The sequence below is a fragment of the Macadamia integrifolia genome, unplaced genomic scaffold (genome assembly GCF_013358625.1).
Source record: "Macadamia integrifolia cultivar HAES 741 unplaced genomic scaffold, SCU_Mint_v3 scaffold_68A, whole genome shotgun sequence".
NCBI lineage: Eukaryota > Viridiplantae > Streptophyta > Magnoliopsida > Proteales > Proteaceae > Macadamia > Macadamia integrifolia.
In genome coordinates, this window is record NW_024870673.1 from 172,054 (window position 1) to 194,344 (window position 22,291).

The 22,291-nt window shown below is 35.3% G+C and overlaps 1 protein-coding gene and 1 long non-coding RNA gene across 2 annotated transcripts; one reads left to right on the plus strand and one right to left on the minus strand.

The window, feature by feature from the left end:
* Positions 1-8,547, minus strand: LOC122071742 (ABC transporter C family member 3-like). The gene is made up of 10 exons (XM_042636137.1): positions 5,939-8,547; positions 5,547-5,633; positions 4,817-5,467; positions 4,541-4,705; positions 2,089-2,383; positions 1,769-1,977; positions 1,308-1,613; positions 805-868; positions 356-595; positions 1-233 (listed from the first exon to the last, which is right to left on the minus strand). Exons 1-10 carry the CDS (start codon positions 8,324-8,326, stop codon positions 133-135), a joined length of 4,506 nt encoding a protein of 1,501 aa, XP_042492071.1. The 5' UTR covers positions 8,327-8,547; the 3' UTR covers positions 1-132.
* Positions 8,548-19,096: 10,549 nt separating this feature from the next.
* LOC122071727 lies at positions 19,097-21,166 on the plus strand. Its single transcript, XR_006138260.1, has 4 exons — positions 19,097-19,387; positions 19,913-20,025; positions 20,192-20,306; positions 20,471-21,166. It is a non-coding gene; the product is annotated as an uncharacterized LOC122071727 (long non-coding RNA).
* The last annotated feature ends 1,125 nt before the right edge of the window (positions 21,167-22,291 follow it).

Below are 22,291 nucleotides of genomic sequence, written 5' to 3' on the forward strand. Positions count from 1 at the left end.
ACAAATTTGTGTTATATTCAAAATAGCAATGCACCTTAACCTAAAGCAATATACATATACTTGAACATTGTTTCAAAAAAAAAAAAAATTACATTTGAATATTCAGAATTCACTTATTTAATTGTTTAAAAACTAGGAATTAAATCTTCGAGTATATTCCTTAAAAAGCTTTGCAAATGATGAAGACTTGGTCTCTAATAATTTGGCTGGGGAGTCATATTCTAGTACAAGGCCTGCTTAAAACAAGGAAACATGTCAATCTGATTAGTCAAAGCACCATAAAAAGATGAGAAGAAGTATTGCCAAACTAAATTGAACCCATTTTATTGTGGTAAACTAATTGCTAGTTGCTAACCATTATCAAGAAGGAGGACCTTATCGTTATCAAGAATTGATGTTATCCTATGTGCGATTGTGATGACAGTAGACCCTGAGAAATGTTGCCTAAGAGTTTGTTGAATTTGATAGTCAGTTGCAGTATCCACTGATGCAGTAGCTTCATCAAGTACTAATAATTTACTACTCTTGAGTAATGCCCGCCCTAAACAGACTAGTTGTCTTTGCCCCATACTCCAATTTTCTCCATTCTCAGTCACTGTGACATAGACCACATGGAAATAGGTTAGCTATTTAGGATCGTATTTCATTAATTTTTCTTTCACTACTGCTTGTCAGAAAAAGGTTTGGGGATAGGAGGTTGGCTTGTGCGCTAGAATTAAGATAAAACATACAATAATGCACTAGTGCATGGATACATTGATATTAAAAAAATTTAATGTAAATTGAAAAAGACAAGAAACCAACCTGCAGAATAAAGTTTCTTTTCCTTCTTTCTAACTTCATCACCAAGTTGGACTTTATCTAAAGCCTATGATAAAAAAAAAGTCCATGTCACACTTACCCCTGCTTTATTATTCAAGATTACATAGAATTGATCATTAAATATATGTAAGAAGAAACTAAAATGAATAAGCAATGGGGTGCAAAATTGAGATGGAAAATAGAATAGTTAAAATACTGTACTTCCTAGGTTCCAAAAAGAGAACTTGATAGGCCAAACTTGGCCTAAAAAATGTCCAATGCATCTAATGAAATGATTTCAATATTTTAATTTAAATGATTTAAAAAAAAAATAAAGAATCAGAAAATAACCACGAGAAATGAGTTCATAGAGATACATGTCCCACCCAGCCGAGGGCAATGTGCAATGTGTTTGTTTTGTGTGTGAATCATTAGTGAGTAGAAGGCATTTGCAACCTATCTTAGTCAATGATCAAATATTATTCATATAATAAAAGAAAACCTACCTCCCAGATTTGTTCATCATTGTACACTTCAAGTGGGTCAAGATTGCTTCTTACAGTCCCCTCAAACATTGTTGGGTCTTGTGGGATGATGCTCAATCTTGACCGTAAGTCATGAAGGCCAATCTTAGAGATTTCGATACCATCTATCCAAATTTGACCAACTATAGGTTCAATCACACGAAAGATAGCCAATGCAAGAGTTGATTTACCACTTCCTGTTCGCCCAACGATTCCAATCTTCATCCCTCCAGGGAAAGTGCATGTGAGACCATGTAATATAAGTGGAAGGTGTGGGGCATATTGGATCTACATTATATTACACAATAAAATCATGAAGCTTATTAGAGTTCCATAAGAGCATGAAAAATTGTCCAACAATATTAGACTTTTAATGGATCTATTCCATATAATAACATATAAGTAATGAGATGAAGACTTAAGGAATCTAGATTGAAGGTTACCTGGAGATCAATAATATCAACTTTCCCTTGTGATGGCCATTCACAACTTGGCCTATTGTCTTCTACCAATAGAGGGGGTTCACTGGGGATGTAGATGTACTGTAGTATCCTCTCAACAGATATGATTTTGGTCTCAAGCCTATTAAGATCCCATACGATCGCATGCATACTAAAACTAAGCCCATATGTAACTGCTAATCCCATAACACCTTCAAAAGAGAAAAGAAAACAGTAGAAATTCAAAATCAATCTTTCATATGAGCAATCAATCATAGTTTTCTAAATGATGTTTTTACAAGATCTTAAGTTTAACTTTTTACCAGAACTGAGTACTCCCTTTGGTACCAGGATCAAGAAAACCAAACAAATAGCATATGTGATGGATGCCAACATATCCATGCGGAAACATAACCACTCTATCGCACCAGAGAAATGGAATTTGGGTCGGGAATACCCATCCACCAACTTTAGGTTTGTGTCCATAAATCGTTCTTCTTGGTTGAAGCACCTGATTGTGGTTGAACCTAGACTAGATTCAACAAAATGTTGTACAATTGGAGCCTGACAAACTCCAAATAATCTTGATAGTTCACGTGCTGCACGTATGTAGTATTTCTACACAACAAGTTTCATAAAAAGAGAAATAAGTCTATTATTAAATAAAAGTATATTGAATATATAGTTAGAAAGAAAATGATATAGTATTTTTCTTATGAGAGATTTCTTAATGCGATATGCTTATATTTATTTGGTTGATAATGACTCTATCATCATAGATAAATCTACATGAAAATATTGCATTATATTTTACACCTTCAATTGTTCTCTTTTGACTAGTTGTGATTTTTTATTTTTGTAGGATGATCTAATAATATACACTACTTGTATATTGACTTATCCCAAAATTTTATCCTTAAAAACTATACTAAACATGAACATGATTGTATATATGTAAAATTTTGTGGCATATTCTTTTTTATTATTATTATCACCAATTTTTTTATTATTATTTTATAAAATTTTAAATTCACTTAATCGCCGTATATGTTTATATCTAATTTTTTTGTTAAATCTAAAATTGCAATGATGGATTGGGCAATATGATTTTATTCCTAATCATTAAGCACATAAATATGAAGTTTAGTGCACAAAAAAAAATGCAACATAATGCAGCCTGGATAATTTCACGTAGGCTAATCATTTCTGCATGCTTAATATGAACTGAAAGCATAGCCCAGATACTTCACTAAGGAAAGAAAGAAAGATGATTTAAAAAAAAAAAAAAAAAAGATAAGTGCTAAAGAAATACTTTCAAGAAATGAAGGAAGAAGAAGATTTTTTCCATTAAAATTTATCAACTAACTAATAATGTGGCACCGATTCCTAGGTTGGTGCTTCTTAAATTGTCTTTTCTTGACTGACCACATTGCATTCCAATGGGGCTTAATTTGTTAATATGGATTGTTCAAATCATCGTCCATTCATTTATCATAGTTGAGCTTTAAATAGTTAAAAATTCACTTTTTGTAACTTTAAAACTTTAGAGGGATAAAAACCCAAGCATGGTGAGGCATACAATAGATTATTAAATCCAAAACTTGAAATGTCACTAACGCAAACAGGGAACAAATATTGAATGGTTGGTTTGACAGGACCACTACAAGGCTCTTAGTTAGGTCTTGCAGAGGGCATTTTCCTTCAATCCTTTAATATTTAGTCATCAAGAATTATTTATTAATTTAACATCTATCTATTAGTTTAGAATTATTTATTAATTTTATCATTTTCAAATTACTAATTTATATTCATAACTATCAACAGATTTATTATTTATCTAGTACAAAAAATGAAAAACTATTTATTAATTTAGTATTTACAAATGTTTTATTGGTCGACAGACCAAGTAAGGAGATTCTTAGTTAGCATACCTAATTCAACCACGTGAATGGATCATGTAGAAGGATCAAATGATAAATTTGACCGACAAATACCTAGGAGATGGTCTAAATTTCATACTCATATTCAATAATTTTCAATGCTCTACCCTCTCATTTATGTCCATGCACCCCTTCAAATCCTATGTACTCATGTCAAATCTAAATATTTTTCATTAATCTTCTTCACCACATGGATAACTTTGTTTGGATTGAAACTGGACATATGTGCAAGAGACAATGGTAACAACCATCTATGTATTTTTTACCTAGTTTTATCTACCACGTGGCAGAAGTAGGCACCTGACTATGGTTTGATTATGTAGACTACCATATAAGAAAACATTCTCTCCTTATTAATTGTTAAATACTGTTAATGATTAATTAATTTTAGTATCAGCTTTAATACCATGAAACCTAATAGGAAAAATTATATTTTCATCCATATATATCTAAAATATTTTATACATATCAAAAGCATATCCACTACGCTTTAGATACACTATGCACCTACACATTGTTTGGTCCTTTCTTCTCAAATAATTTTGGTATGCAAAAAAGTACAATTAAAAAATATATGGTTGAGAAAACAAATTTATTACCTATATTCTTTATAAATTCTTGAAAAATATTAAGGTTTAAATCATCATTTTCACACCTTAAATATATTTGCTTTCAACGCTAAATCAATTTTGGTGTGAACAAAGCAAATTTAGAATTTACTAATCAAACAAAAATCGTACCAACTTGTATTATGGCTTATTAATCGTGAGGGGAATTATGACTGAGATTGGTTTGAAATTTTAATCATAATAAGTAAAAGTGGCTATAGAATTACCTGGTACCAGATGCATGTCAAAGTCACTGGAATAAAAACTATTAACATTTGCCATGCAAGTTGTGACATCACTGCAGTAGTTCCCACGAATGCTATGATTGAAATAAGAAATGCTTCAATTTCATGTGGGATAGAGATATCAAGTGCACTTTGATCTATGGATGCCTGTATACAAAAACAAAACAAAGCTTGTTTAAAATTTAAAATAATAATAACTTTTATGGTGATCACACTAAATTACTTAGACCTCAAGAGTAACTAAATATATTTACTAACCCGATTTAAGATCCTTCCACTTGGAGTAGAATCAAAAAATGATAGAGGAGCACGAAAAATACACAAATGCATTTTGTTGAAAAGCATTGTAGCCGTCTTGTATCCGACAGTTACAACGAGCATAGACCTTATAAGTATACAAAGAGAGCTTCCAAATGTTAAAGTAAAAAAAACAAAGATGAGAGTGGATCCTTTAACATGAGGTTTTATATCCTTCGAATCGGGAGTACCCATTACCATCCAATAACTACTAACTATTAGGAGAAGCTGAAAAAGAATTTGTGCCACCAATATTAATGGTACAAAAGCCCCTTTATATGTGGCGGTAATATACTTCCAATAAACTGAAAAACCAACTTCACCATTTTCTCTCTTTTCTTCTTGGACAAGTTGCTCTTCGAATCGAACAATTTTTTCTGTTTTATCATTTTTTGGTTCTATTTCCTTATCATTTTGAATAGACTTTTTTCTACATAATATGTTACTATCTTCCTCACCATTGACTAAATTATCTAAAGCAACCCCATGCCCTGTAAAGTTAAAGTCTGAAAAAGCTTTTTCATGTGCACCAACTAACTCACTAAAGTCAGTTCCTGAACTAAGAATTTCTTCATACTTTCCTATTTGAGTAATCCTTCCTTCTCTCATAACCTGTAAAATAAGAGAAAGTAAATAATCTCTCACAAGGTTGAGGGTCAAGAAGTCTAGAAATAAAGATGACTATTCTCACCAGGATAAGATCAGCAGATGTTAAGAACTCTACTTGATGGGTAACATAAAGTAGTGTTTTTGAACCTAAAATTCCCAGCAAACACTCCTGTCACAAAAATTAAGATGTTCACATTTAGGCACTCAAACCAATTATTTAAAAGAGCTATATTAATATAATTTTTCTACCAAAGATAAGTAATTTCAAATAATAGGTTTTATGCAAGAACATCCATCACTTAATATCATATGTCTGTATGTCTTGTTTGTTTAGATTGTCATGATTTCATTTTTTTTTAGATCAATTTTCATATTATATTCACACAAAAAACTATGATGTGAGCAATAATATGTATTAATTGAAAGAAATTTCATTAAAGAAAGCTTTGGAAGTAGAGGTTAAAGAGCAGTTACCTTAAAAAGATGAGTTCCTGTCTGAGCATCCACAGCACTAAAAGGATCATCAAGTAGATAAATATCAGCATCATGGTATAAAGCACGTGCAATTTGGATTCTTTGCTTCTGTCCACCACTCAGGTTGATCCCCCTCTCCCCTATGATAGTCTGGTCCCCAAAGGCAAAGACTTCTAGGTCCTTCTTCAATGAACATGCTTCAAGGATCTTTTCATATCTTTCCTTGTCCATTTCCTTGCCAAACAATATATTATCAACTATCTTGCCACTCTGTATCCAAGGAGATTGTGCAACATATGCTTTCGTGCCATTCAATTCAATATCTCCAGATACCTTCGACACTTCTCCCAATATGCATGAAAGTAGACTTGATTTTCCTGACCCAACAGAACCACAAATAGCCACTCTCATTCCATGGTACACTCGAAAATTAACATCTTTTAATACAAGACTAGGGGAATTAAGATTCCAAGAGAAATTTCCCTTGACTATTTCAATTGCAACCTCAGAACCATCTCTTGGGAGCTTTTGTACTATATTCGAATGAAGATCATCAAGACAAAGGAATGAGACTACCCGATTAAGAGAAACTTTAGTCTGAACTACCATAGAGATTGTGTCTGGGAGATTATAAATGGGTTCTTGCAATATCTCAAATGTAGCAAGTGCAGATAGAATCTTCCCTGATTCTAACGGAATTCCTATAAGGATACAAAAACCAAAAGTAATCATGGAAACAAACATGGGAGCAGAAAAATAGACAAAGCCACTAATAGCTGATGTATGAAGTACTTTTTTTAACCATCTTGTTTCAGTGTCCCTGAGCTCAATTATCTTAGCCAAGAACTTCATCTCCCAGCCCTGGAGCTTGAGAATTCTCATATTTCTTAGAGCCTCAGATGTCACCTTCATCCTTCGATCCTTTGAATCCATCAGTTTCCCTTGAAATTTCTCCAGTAGTTTTCCCAGTGGAACATTTGCTAACATCAAAACAATTGTGGCAACAAAAGCTGCAAGTGAAGCAATCCCAAGCCTCTTGTATAAGATTAATAATGCTAGAACAATCTCAATAGGCACCCTCCATATATCATGCAGGTACCAACAAAAAAATCCAATCCTCTCAACATCGACACTCATCAAGTTAGTGTTCTCCCCACTAGTGTGGCTCTGCTTCGATTGGCTCGAAAGTCTGAGACCCTTCCTATAGATTATTGAGAATAAGGCAGCACGGACCCTAATTGCCATCTTTCGCAATTGAAAGAATAAGTGTCTCTTTGAGAGGCAATTTATGAGCTTTGAAAGAAAGAAAATAAATACTAGCATATAGCCTCTATATTTTAATTGGTGAGGGCTATTGAGATACTGTACAAATGGCTCAATAAAGTATGGTCCAATATAAGAAGCCAATGTGTATACAATGGAGAGTAGAGCTGTCCATAGAATTTCTTTCCACATTAAGAGAATCAATGTCTTCACCAATTTAAGGGTGTTTATCTGACCCCCATTACAACTGTCATCATCATCATCGTCATCTTCAAATTTATTTATAAAATGAGAAAATACTACATTGGCACTATCACAATCGGCAAGCTGAGGAACATCTTCAAGGTTCAATGTTTTTTTATACCCGAGTGTAAGCAAAGGGCCCATCCAAGCGAAAGTAAAAAGATTTATAAGATTGGCCTTTGCATAAGGAGTTATACTCTCTCCACCAACACTTGCTCCTTGCTCATCATGACTATTGTTTTGGCCAGTAATAGTTTCTAAAAGAGGCTCCAAGAGATTGAAATTTTCTTCTTCTCGACCCTTGCCAAGCAACCCAGTATAACAAAATAACAAAATAACAATAATGGATACTGCATCAGAGACCCATAGCAGGAATGGTAAGGAAGAATGTTTCCAATACATACCAAGATGTATAACAATATAAGAACAAGACATTAGGAAGTAGAAGACGCACCAAATCTTTAGTAGAATGGGGAACTTGTGCTCACTTGACTGGGAAAACTGGGAGTTAAAGTAAATAGATATAACAAACCAAGTGAGTATTCTAGATGCAAGATCCAATTGGGCAACAATCATTAGATCAGACCAACCATGGCTATACTCAAAGAGATAGTTTAACACGCATAGGAGAAGACCACAGAAAGACAGACCTATACAAGATCTTAGGGCTAATGAATAGTAAAAGTATGTATCCTTCAACATTGGTTTGGAATTTTCAAAAGTAGGCATCTTGGGTCTCTTGGAAGCCCATGAAATGAATACAACTACTAAAAAAATTAAGTGAAAATAAGCAGAAAACTCTTGTAGGAAAATGGTTGTAGAAGAATGCAAAAAGAATATCCAAATATTAAAGTCATTCTTTAATTCTTCAAAACCGTCCATGTTTGCGATTTTTCTTTTTGCAATTTGCTGGCTCAGCTTGGGCAAATCCAATACAAATGTCAACAGCTTTTCCACATTTTAAATTGTTGTAAACCCATTTACAAAAATGTCGTAGAAGCTCTAGCATTTAAATACGAACCATTTCCACCTCATGTGTTCCAGAAGACATAGACCAATATTGGAGTCTATATGTCACTCTTAAACGCAATTTAACTGGTTAATGAACAACTGAAAATATAAAAATAGCAAGAGAATTAGTAAAAAAAATTGTAGAAAAATCAAGAATGGAAAAAGTTATCCAATAAATATTTTAGAATTAACATATTAGAGAAATATTCAAGAAAAGACATACAAATTCATATGATAAGTGATCAATTGCATAGATTTCTATAGAAAAATAGAAAGAACAAAAAAAATTAGACTATGACAAATTAGATCCATATACAAATTTATAAACAATGTAACCATAGAAAAAACAGCAACAACATAATTAACCTGTGAGTGTCAAATGTTGACATGCAACGGCTTCTTTGCAAGAAACATTGTCAAATTATTGATTGCAACTTCAAGATCATAAAAGTGAAAGGGAAAATCCGTGACACAATATTGCTACTAACCACACAACTTGATTTCATCTATAAATCGATAACTGGATTGAGTCATACACTAAGTGTCCATTTGATTTTGTTTCTAAAAACAGTTTTTTCGTTTTTCTATGCTCAAAAACCGAAAAACACACAAACATTTGTTTTTTTAGAAATAGAAATAGAAATTTATGCCTATTTCTGTGTCTAGAAACAGGAATGGAGAAACAAGTCAGTTTTATTTTTTTATTTCTATAAACAAGTTGGAGGGACCAAAAATATAAAAAACCATATACTTCACTCAACCTACCCCAACCCCAACCCATAGTTGAAACTTCTCGCTATCTAGAAGCGACGAATCCAACCTAGTTGCGTGAAGCTCACAGTTGCAGACTGCCTTCATCCTTCTGAAGCTCATCTCTACAAAGCATATCTGCAACTTCAACGTCATGCCTTCACTCGTGAGTTGCATACCTGCAATGTCATGCCTTCACTCGTGTCTTGAACCTGACTACACTATTGAAAACATTTCGGGAAATAGAAAAATCAAACACCTTTTTGCAATTCAAAAAATTGTTTCTTAGCATAGAAACGGAAAAAAACCGTTTATGCTCTTTCTGTGTCTAGAAACATAGGAACAACATAAACAAAATCAAACGGGCCTTGAGTTGAGTGATTCATCTCCTATAAATTAATATTTTTGAGATGCTAATTACACAACACTGCAACTAACCACCCTTAACCTAATTCTATCTATGAATCAATCACCGGTTATGTAATTCATTAAATTGGTTTTTTTTTTTGTGTAGAATTGTAATTCACTAAGTTGAGTGCCTCAGTTCAATACATTTCATATCATCAATATACAAAATCATGTTAATATTTACAATAAGCACATTCTAGAGGGGCTATTGATACTTCACCCTTCCTAAATTATGAAAAAGAATGTGCAAAACGATTATTGTTGGATAACCCTTATAATGAGACTACCCTAAATTTATTCTATCACATCCGTTATAATCGAAGCCGTGAAGTAGGACAATTATGGATAAGCCACTTGAAATCTGTAGGTTATAGACTCAAAATGGTTTCTAAAAACGATCACAAATCAAATATTAATTGAAGAAGAAGAAGAAGAAAAAAAAAATGTCACAATTAATAATGCGATAAATGTTAACAATTATGGCTAAACAAGCATGTATGCAATACAATAAAAACAAAAAACTTTAGAACAAATACATTATGGCATATGGCCTTTTTTTTTTTTTAAAATATGGAATATCAAATTCAGCACTAGTCAATTATGATAACTTCTCTTTTTAACTGAGGGAAAAAAAAAAAAAGATAAAGCTTCTTTAGCAACTACTAGAGAAAAGAAATAATCTCATATTTCTTTAGTTTTGATAATAGTGACTAAATATAGGAAGAGGGATAAGAATGCTAAAAGGATACCCAGGTATAAGTATGCTAGCGAGTTGAGAACTGTTGGATTTAATTAATTTAATTTCAACCATTGGATTTGCATATAATTTTATAGGGGAGAGTGACTTGAGTCTACTAAAATACACTGGAAAATCCTGACAAATACTATACTATTGGTGTTGGGAAATTAAAATACATACTCTATAAAAAAGAGCACTCCCTGCAACGTCACTTTCAATTCAGTTGCAAATTTAATTTGGAAAGTGGTCTCAATGCTATTTTGAATCTGATCTTGTTTTCTTCTCAAACCATGAACTCCCATTGAGAACATTGTGATGAAGCAGGAGCTCCCCCTGTCCACCTTCGTCTGAAACCGAACTCCCACTGAGAACCTTCGTCTGAAACCAGAAGTGAAGCTGATCTGTGCGTTTTTCTGAAATCAGAACTCCCATTGAGATTGAGATCTGAGAGAGAAAACCCTTTGAGAACCTTCAACTTACAGAGTTTATAAAAAAAAAAAAGGCAACCTCTGCTTCAAATCCAGCGGGAATACTATAGCTATCTAGAGATTTCAAAAAAGTAGATCTTCCTGCTTGCTAAAACGAAAAGAAGGTAGACCAAAACCTTGTAAAGATTCAATTCAATGAGTGAAAGTCAATCAAATCAGTCCATCTGGATAGTGATCGATAAACTAATATCAAAATCTGATTAAAATCCATTACCGACCTTCCCAGGCATTATTATTGATTCGAACGAAGTTAGAAACAAATAACCAAAATCACTTCAGAGAATTAAAAAAGGAAAATCAAAACCCAAAGTCTAAACAGAAAATTAAAGTTTTTTTTCGAATGGCAACAACCGGAATCCGTCATGTTATTTTTGAACGGCAGCAACAGAGGCAATCCAGGTTGTAGATGATCAGAGAAAGGGGTGAAGGGGCTCCGTTGCTCATCTGTTGCTCTAGCTGTGATGAAGAGAGAGAGAGAGAGAGAGAGAGATACTCAGTGGAAGCTGACATGTCAGGTTTTTTGTGATGAAGATGACATGTCACGTCAGAGTATGTATAAAGTATGGAAGGATTGTATATGTCTTGTATTATAATACATTAAATAGAAGGCAGAGATTCTGCTATCATAATTTGACGATCAATATTCACTAGTATACTTAATACCTAGGTATCCTACTAGCATTCTTATCCTTTTCCATATATTATCAACAAAAAAGAAAAAGAAAATATTGAAAAAAATATACTGAAAAGAAGTAAACCCACCTCCTTGTGGCTTCAATGGCGATTTTAATGTGATATGAAACATTTGAGTCAATGGTTCAAAGCCCAAAGGAAAGGGAAGGGAAGGGAAGGGAAGGGAAGGGGAGAGAGAGAGAGAGAGAGATGCACCTTGATTAAAAAAGAAGAAGCAGAGGAGCATTTCTTAGTGATGAAGGAGATGGGCGTGTATGCCTTGGCCTCATAGCAGCTTCTGAGTCCTGAGTCTCCTGACTTCCCTGAGAAATAGATGGTATCTTGTGGAACGCCTGAACTTCCTGAGAATTATAGGAAATTGGCAGGTCGATATCTTCTTGAAAGCGCCCTATCTTGAGAAAATAGGAAAATGGCGGGTCCATATCCTTTCCACCACGGATTGTGCTGGATGTCCTGTTCAATTCAAGAATCATAATAGGGACAAAATTTAGCTGCAATTCGTGATCCAAAGAAATAGAATCTCAAAGGGTATTTTGAGAAATATCAAAATATAGAAGCATATTTGTGTATCCCAGGGGAAAGTGAATTATTATATCTCTTTGGTGGCAAGCTCGAATTGCTGAAAAGGGGCTATCACCAGACACAACTATCGGATTGACTATTTTAAGTTCAATGAATTAACAAGCTAGCTAATTGATCCTTGTGCTGATTAGATTTATTGAACTCACATGGTAATTGATGTGATGATTGTTGTGGGTAAGAACTTGTCCCAAGAGAGAATGGTCCACATCGGTGAGTGAAGGGAAATTCATACTGATCCATATAAGAATTGTAGTCCTCTCTCTCATGAGCCTTTAAAAACCATGTGGGTCTTAGTCAATCTTTGGGCCTCGGATCAAGATGCCCAAAATAGACAATATCATGAAATGTATTTGCTGACCACATCATTGGTGGAAATGCTCCCAACTCGAGCAAGTAAATCTACCACTACGTTCTTCCCTTCACTAGAGGACAATGTCTCTTGTTGCCATGTCAAGTTTTAGCTCAAAAGAAATGATCTAATGGTTAAATAAAACTTTAAAAATTTGATTAAATCAAAATTAGAGAAAAAAAACCTTGTCAATCTAATGTAGAGAACCCTCAGACGGGTGCAGGTGCAAAAAAAGACCAAGGTGCCTCCCTCTGTGTACGCTGATTATGCTTCTATATGCCCTCCTATTGGCCTATTGGTCTGTTGTTACTTGCACCATGTTCGCAGGGTTCTATCGCCTTTAAAATTATTCAAAAGAAATAGGGCTAAAAATGCTTAGAGAATATGTTAGTTTATGGGATTACATGTTAAATTTGAGCATGGAATTGTAAACATGGGCAATCCAAATAATTTCTTAGATATTTAACAATTGAAATTCTTTGCCCAAAAAAAAACAATTGAAATTACCACATTACCTTTCCACAAAACAAAACTAATTGCGTAATCTTAAAATTTTATCTGGACTTGCTTAGTTTAGGGGACTCAGGATATATTTTGCCTTCTTATTTTAATAATGGATTTAATTTGAGAAAGCAAATGCAGTTTATATATATCATGGGCCAATTTCATCAGACTTTTTTGTGTAGCTCCAATCTAACTTTCTTTCATAAGAAAAAAAAATTATAATAATAATTATCCCTTATTATAATTATAATAAAAATAAATAAATCTAACTACTTTCCCCCTTCATTTTAAATATTTCCCATACATACCCCTTTTGATGCCATTATATTCATACATATCACAGAGAGACACACACATGGATCGGATCACTTATAAGCATGCTTGGGTGGATTTGTCCATGGATCATGAATTTTGAGGAAGGATCAAGCCAAGGGTATATGTCATAGACTTTTGGGGGTGAATTACCCTCTGGAGCTTTGACTCTAAATCTCAAATTATTAAGAGGTTGAGTTTTATTTCACTCATGGTGAAGGAAGAATTCTCCCAACATGACCATTCATAGTGTTGAATTGCATTAGAGATGGAGAAATTTTGACATCATAAACAATAGTGGAAATGTAATACAGCATCAAACTCCAATTATTGGGTCACATCACTGGTGAAAAACCAATTCTTAGTTCTATGTGGATGAAGAAAAACTTAAGTGTGGACCCTGGGAGGCATTCTCATATTATAATAGCTAAAAGCTTAGTCAAAACCTAGCTTAAATAAGTTAAATTAGGGTTGAGTGTGTGTGACACGCTTGACCTATTCGACACCATAAGTTTTTAACATCAGTATGTATTATTCACATATTATATCTTGACATTTCTTGTATCTATAACTTAGTGTTTCGATATATGTATTTTTATTCATTCGGCTTAAAATTTAAGCCATCTCATATTATTTTTATATTAAAACAGCAATATATCTAAAAAACTCATATGCTACTCGAGGATTTGGGAGGGGCAAATATACGGAATCTTACCCAGCTTTGCAGGAGGGGTTGTTTCTAAAGTTTGAACATGTGACCAACATGTTGCAATAGTACAATTTTAACTATTGCGACACAAGCTCGCCTGGTAGGACTTCCAAGTTATGGTTTAAGGAATTGGATCAGAATGGAGTGGATTGGATTGGATTGACCAAGATTGATCCCAATCCTCGGGCAATCAAAATATCGGTGGAGAGTTCAGCTCTTCCACACGAACGTTGATCTAAACCTACACTTCATGTGCCGACACCTGTTTCTTTTGTTTTCATAAATACCCCTATTGACCCCTCTAGAAAAGAAAGCTTCTAGATGGAAATTAGGGGTATATCCAAAACCGATTCCAGTATCTTAAACCATGTTCTAAGAATATGCCCTCAATGGTCCACACCACACAAGGAATTTAGCAACAAAGTCAACGTATTTGAATTACATTAACTGAGGGTCATGATCATGGTTTTAAAAGTAAGACCAGAATCGGCGGAATTGACCAATTTGAATTGATATAGATAGGGATTGATTCTGATTTACCCCAATTCTATGCATTCTGAGTTTGACTGAGGTTGATGTTGGGATGATTCAAATTAGAATCGATAGAGACTAGGAGTGTAATTTTGGCCTAGCAAGTCCCAAACCCACATAAGCTCGCCATGAGCCCAATATGGTTTAGGCTGGGCTTCTCAGCCTGGCCCGGGTTAGCCTAGCACTGTTTATATAATAATACAATTATACATAGTTATAGCATACATACAAGTAAAAAGACAGTCAGCCAGTGCCAATCAAGGTCAACCCAACCCAGTCCAATCAGGGTCAATAGGACCAAACTGGGATGGACTGAATCTTGCATGGCCAACATAGGCTAAGATATCCCAGCCCGATCTTGGGCTGGACTAGGCCTGGGTTTAGTTTAGGAGATGTAGGGTTGGGCTGGGGTTTCCAGCCTCACCCAGCCCAATTCCCTAGTGGAAACCGATCCCAATATTCCATACTTGATTCTGAGTTTTTAAAACCTTGGTCATGATATCCTTTTCCATGTTTGCCTTGTTTGCATTCTTGGTGTAAGATCTAGTTGTGCTTCCATGCTTGCTTGAGTTACTTGTGGAGACCTCTCAAGTCTCAACTAGTGTAAGTGTAAGGTAAGTAGTCTACTAAGTTTACTAATCTTTATTGATTTCTTGACCTCATATGATTATGCTTTTTATCCTTGAAAGCTTCATATATGTTATAAAAAATAAAAAATAAAAAATATATTAAAAAAATTATATGTATATATTTTGACAAAGGACTAAATTCAGAATTATTGTTTACACTGAGTAAAACATGTACACGGACGGGTTTTCTTTCACCCATGATGAAGAGAGAATCTCTTAAGTCATATTATCTTACTTTTGGATTGGATCGACTTGGTACAATAGGGAATGGGAGTTTAATGATAAAATTCACTATCTAGGAGTCCAATCATAGGTCTACACCACCTTGGACAAGAGAATATCTCTTCATATGGCCGGTGAGAAACTTCCTCAAAAACTTATGAATATAACCAAAAAATGTCATAAATTTATACATATATAAATTCGGCATAATATTATTTAAATGTAAATTATAAGAAATTGTAAGCAACTAGGTGAATAATGTGGCTATGATATAAAGTACATGAAATTCTCACATATTACATGTGCCATAGATTTTTTATTTTTCAAACCATGGTATATACGCATATTATTTGCATATTGTACATGAATTTATTAATATGCTTTGGAGATGATTAATTATATACCTAACTAAAAACATATAATTCCAAAAAAATCATTTTCCTAGTCTACATAGAAAAATGTCTTTACCAAAAAAAAAAACATAAAATAATGTCATGTATGGTGGATGGAACTATCCACTACATTTATTATTAGTTCAATCCCCACATCTTTTGCTTGCTTATCTTACCAATAAAGGAAAGATATATTTACAAAGTATATATATAATTCTTTAACAAAAAAAAAATAAAAAATGAGAAATGATATTGCACGGACCCATCAAGATAAGATTTCCTTTCCAATCCATAAATTTATCCGTGTGGCAAAAAAATGTATCATTCCAACCACTGGATGAATAATGACATTCCACTGATCAAGTTTCAGCTTCAAATCCAATAATACACTCAAATCTCAATGTATGTCCATGTATGTCTATTAGGGGTGTCAATTTGTGGCCCGACCCGACTAAACCGATCGGGACTGACCGTTTATAGACCGGCCCGGTTCGGACCATTTATTAAACGTGTCGGGCTTGAGCCCGGCCAATTTATAAATGGTCGGTCTCGGTTTTGCTACTTGGACCGTCGGGCGCCCGATCGAGACCGACTGAATAACGCCCGACCGAGACCAGCCTATTGTGTACCGACTTGGCCCAACCCTTTAATGATTGTAGAATACCTATTCTACCCCCAAAATTAAAGAATAAAAACTAAAAAGTAAAAGACATGTTCACATTTTAAATAATGGTTATATTTGGTATCATTTATTGATTTATTGTCATTTTTTTGGGCTTGTATGAGTGGGCCGGAATATAAGAGCACATTTTAAAGAGGGCCCGTTTAAAAACCGGTTAAAGCCCGTTTAGCATTAAACATGTCCATAGCCCGGTTAAGGCCCGACTAAAACCCGATTAAGGTAGCCCGATTATAGTCCGAGACCGACTGACCGAATATAAAGTGTACCATGCCCTCAATAACTAAGCCCGATTAGTTAAATGGGCAGACACGGTGTAGCCTTTGAAAGTCTTCAAGCCCGATTAAGCCTGACCAAAACCGGACTGGCCCGACCGGTTGACACCCCTAATGTCTATAAACTTTCCAATCATACACTCTCAAATCTCAATGTATGTCTATAAACTGTAGTAATTTAACCACTACCATGCACGGTCCCAAAGCCTAAAATTTTCAAAACTTTAGACACCGTTTGATAATATTTCTACCGTTTCTGTTTTAAGAAACGATAGAAACATAAATTTCTGTTTCTGGAAATAGAAACGGATTTGAAGGTGTTTGATAACAGATGTTTCTAAAAACGTTTCTTCCAGACCTGAGTTGTCGCTGTTTTAGAGGGACGAACAACGCTACGAGACCTTAGTTGCATTTTCCGACGACGCAGGCCTCTTCGCTGCAGAAGAAGAAGAAGCCATGGAAAGAGAAGAACGGCGATTTCGCGTCGACATGAAGAAATGCAACAAAGAGAAGCAAAGACAAGAAAAGAACGCGAGTTCCCAAAAACCCTAGTTTGAAATTAAGAACAAAAGAAACACAAATGCACTGAAGCTTCTCCTTTGCTCAGAGAAAGCAAGAAAACAGAGGCAGTGGGAGACGAAGAGCATTGAGGAGATCAAAAACCTAAAAACCTCTAAGCCCTTTAGAGAGAAAAAAAAAAAATCAATAAGAAGGTTGGATTCAAAATCGGCGTTGTATTGGGGAAATGGGTTTCTGATCGAATTCAAGAGATTTGAAGAAGCGTGTTTGCTAACTATGGCTTTCGTTCTAATCGAAACCTTCATTCATGGCTTCGCTCTCGTCTCCTTATACCCCATCTACACGTCTTCTTGTCCTTCTTCCTCAAATCTTCTCTTCGCCGAGAGATTCAATACCTTTCTCCAAACAAAGCTTCAGATTACCTAGAAAATCGATAGTTGTATTAGCTTGTTTGACTCCGAAAGCTCTTCCAATGACTGAGCAGGAAATTCTTAAGGCCGTTGCTCAGATTGATGGCTAGAAATAGAAGAGCCTTCCTGCTGTGAGATCATACGAGAACGACTTGGCTCGGTTAACTTTGATTGGGGACGTATCTTTCAAGCAAGGGTTAACTGCAACAGCTGCTGACGGTGGTGAAGCTGCAGACGAGCACATTGCTGCTGGTTTGCCCACCATGGTCGTTGAAACTATATTCCCTTGTCCTTCGAAAAAGACCACCATGTCTTTCTTTAGCAATTCAATTGTCGGGGATTTCACGATTTTTGGGCACCAAAGTGTTCCCAGAAACGGTAAAACAAGTCATACTTGTTTCGTCATGTCAGTTTCTAGGAACAGAAATCACCATAAATTTTGATTTCTATTTATGAAAACAAGAGAAACAGAACGAGTTTGTCAAACGCTTTTTGTTATCGTTTCTTGATACAGAAACGGCAGAAACACGTTTCTTGAAACGTTATCAATGGCCCTTATTTTACCATTTGGCATACTTATTTTATTATGTCTGAAACTTGATAAGTGAGCAAATCACCTCTGTAAGACATTTGTCCACAAAATTCGGGTTCATGTCCCATGCCATGTGGCAGATATCCTTACGCTATCAAGATAAACCTTTCCCAAGGAAAATAAATATTTAAAAGAATTCTTTGAAGGTGTAAACTGTAAAGAAGAAAAAAAATTGGTGTGGGGAGTAGGGACTAAGGAGTTAGGATTAGGGTTCATATGTAGTGAAGCATGAAAGGTCAAGAAAGAGAAGTGGAAGACTTGGACAGGTACTATTGTACACAAACTCAAGAATCCTTGGTAAGTATGCGTATATTCGATCAAAAAGTCCACGTACAAATATTTTAAAAAAAAATATGGGTTTTGTAACGGATTTTATGGTGGAGGTTATGGATATGAGCTTCAATTACTACCTCTGTCCATTAAACAAAACCCAATATTCCTCCAGTTTCAAACATGTTAAAAACACTAAAATGAAATATTCCAATTCAGAAACTATACCCATTAGTTAGATCTCATGGTTGATACCCACATAAACATTTCATTGTTGACAAATTTTGAATAAGAACAAGCAACAAACTTACATCAAAGTTACATCTCTCTCTCTCTCTCTCTATGTGTGTGTGTGTTTTGTGGAAAATGACAACAGCAAATGGCTATAAGTTACAAGCCCCAAATTGATTGAGAGAGAGAGAGACATACACAGAAGTCAAAGTTGGGAGTTATGCAAGTGGCATCAATCAAGCAACCAAGGGAGGCAAGTCCAGTGATTTTTGATAGTTGTTGGGTTGTTCTTGATTTCTCCAACTAATATCTGTATTGGATTAATTGAAATGGAGATAAAGGAGCCATGGGTAGGAGATGAAGGTGGGTCTTCCTCTCCCCACAACTTCAGCATAAGCGAGATAGAAGAGGATTTTGGTCATGGCAGAAATGAGATTGAGATCCTTGATAGAATAAACGAAGAATCTAAGAGGAGTGGTGGTCGTGGTTTTGGTGATGAGGATAATGATGATAACGTTTATGTTGCAGTGGGAAAAAGCGAGACGAGCATGGATGCGCTTAGGTGGGCCTTGAAGAACGCTCTCAAGCCATCCTCCTCTGTTTTTCTCATCCATGTCTTCCCGGAGGTTCACCAAATTCCCACAGCCTGTGAGTCTCTCTCTCTCTCTCTCTCTCTCTCTCTCATTAATGCTTTGGTTGTTCTTGACATTTTCCTTGCTTTTCCCCTCTTTTCAGCCCAACCAATCATCTTCTCTACCTCCAAGGTACACCAATTACACAAAACAAAAGAAATTCATTAACGAATGATATATAACTATCTTAATAAGTTCTACGAGTCCCAACAAGTAGTATCAGAGCTCAGGCGTGACCGCAACTACTAGTGTTATTGATCTTCTTTGATGTTCTCTATCCTCTAAATTTTTTTATATCTTGAAAGGGTTTGAATTGAAACATATTACATTTCTAATAGGCTTATAACTTTGAAACAGCCCAATCCCACGTTCCCACTAGCTCAAAGTGACGTAACATCCCAAATTACAGAAATTGTTGTATTAATGAATGCTTGGATGTGTATGTGACCATAGAGTATGGGGTTTTTTGTGTGAAAATCATGACTGAATCAAAGAACAGAGACAGTAATATCAGTGACTGATACTAATGGAACCATGACAGTGGGGAAATTCTCGAGGAGCCAAGCTAGCCCAGAGCAAGTGGAGAACTACCTGAGCCTAGAGAGAAGCAAGAGGATTCAACTCCTCCAGAAGTTCTTGAATCTCTGCTCTCAGGTAATTAATTAAACAGGGGTATCTTTCTCTCTCTCTCTCTCTCTCTCTCTCTCTCTCTCTCTCTCTAGTAGTAGTAGTACCAGTGAAGCACACATTATTTGGTACTTGGAGAGAAGTTAGAAGTTTTCCTAACTCTCGGTTTTAAGGCTTTCAAAACATTGAACAGGTGAGAGTAGATACATATTGATAGAGAGCGATCTCACAGCAAAGGCCGTTTTGGATCTCATCCCAGTCCTCAACATAAAGAAGCTGGTGCTAGGCACCAACAAATCCAGCCTTAAGTACGTATAAGCCCTCTTACGATCTCTCTCTCTCTCTCTCTCTCTCTCTAGATCACACTCACTCAATTCCTTTCGAAAATGCAAATTCCTAGTCCTGAATTGTTGTTTGATTCTTATGGGTAGTTTGAATAACATGTTTGTGAATTGGGTTTGAAACATTGAAGGAAAGGGAGGAAGAAAGGGATTGCTGATGCGGTACAGAGGGAGGCACCAGAGTACTGCGAGGTTAGCATCATATGTGAAGGAAAGGATGTGAGCAGGGAAATGATGATGATGGTGATGCCCACTACACCAACACATACAACCATGGGTACTCCTTCCCCTTCCCGTTCTCCACTCCCACCACACCTTGATGATGAAGCAGCAGCAAAAGCCAGCGGTGGTGGTGATGAGGATGGCATTACAAGAACCCCACGCCACAGTCCACGGACTCCAAACTCTAACCCACGCCAGAGTCCTAAGAGCAAGGAAAAGGGTGATTCCTTCTCCCTTTGTATGTGCTTCTTCCCCAAGTCCAAGTAGGGAAGCAGTAAAATTTTTGTCCATTTTTTAATTTTTTTAGCCAAAGTGTAAGCCTACCGGGGATAGCTGAGTTGGGACAGCATTCTACTGTACATTTGAAGGTTGCATTTCCAAACTCCTTCACCAGAATATAAAGCTGCATTATCACACATTGTACAATCAAGGTTTTAAGTATTCTTTCGTATCCATCGACACTAATTGATATGTATTGTTACACGCAGTTACATCTAACTCGTGTAACAAATCAGTCGTAAGGAGACTCGTATTGGAGCTATTTGTTAACACACAGTCTTTGGACCATCTCGTTGTACTTTGTTCTCCTTTAAATACAACAACAAAAACAACAACAACAACAACTTTGTTCTCCTTTATATACAAAATATATTTTACATATTACTTATGCCCGTCACCTGTTTTATTGTTTATCCTTTAAAATTGTATTTTGCATATATCTAAAGCATTTTCATACAGTTCTTGACCATTTTCTTATGTATTTTTATTGTATTTTTCGTCACTTCGATACAACATGATATGTTTCTTAAAATCAGTCTTTTGATACAATACTCAATATCAATACTTTAAATCTTGGGTACAACCTTATGAGTGAGGAGTATAATATTAGTGCCATGGAATTGGATACTGGTATTGTCACCTTGAAAACCGAAACATACTAGCCAGGATAGGACAGCTTTGCCCCTGATTTTCTTTAGAAATTAAATTTTTTTACTGGTCTATACCCTTCCACCGACACAAGAACCGTATGGGAGCGAAATTAGTGGCTAGTGATACCTATATGGCCATACCAATACCTCAAACCATGGAGAGGAGCAAGCATTTCATCGGAATAATTTCAGTTTAAAATGCCATTTTGTATTTTAAATTTATTTTCATCAATGATATCTTGATAATTTTACAAAAACATTGACTCATAGTTTCTGCTTTTTTTCTTAATTATTTTCGATTAAAATTTGACCATGATTATGTATGTTGGGCTTTCTATCTCATTCACCAACTTATATTTTGCTTCTATCCAAATAAATAAATAAATCATACATTTGTCAAGTGACAAATAATGAAGAGGTATGCTTCACGAGGCATAATGGCACTTAGAAGGACCTTTTGTTTTTAACTCTCCATGTCAATTGCCAAAACCTAGCACTCACTTGTGCTTGTAGGTGTCAAATCAACTGTTTTAGTGAGTGACTCAGTTACTGGGTCAACTCGGGTAATTTAGGCTAAGGGCTCATAATGGTGGGTGACTACATAGCTTTCACTTAGGTTGTGTTTGTATGCTTTATCACATAGAAAAGGAAAAGAAAGAGTTTCGCACATTGCTTGCTTGGCTGATGTGGGAAAAGTGAAAGGAAAAAAATGTGAAAAGCCATTGTGCGGATTCTTCGGATTCTTTTACACACCCTCTCACAAACAATCTGACCCACTCTTTCTCCTCCATTAAAAACCTC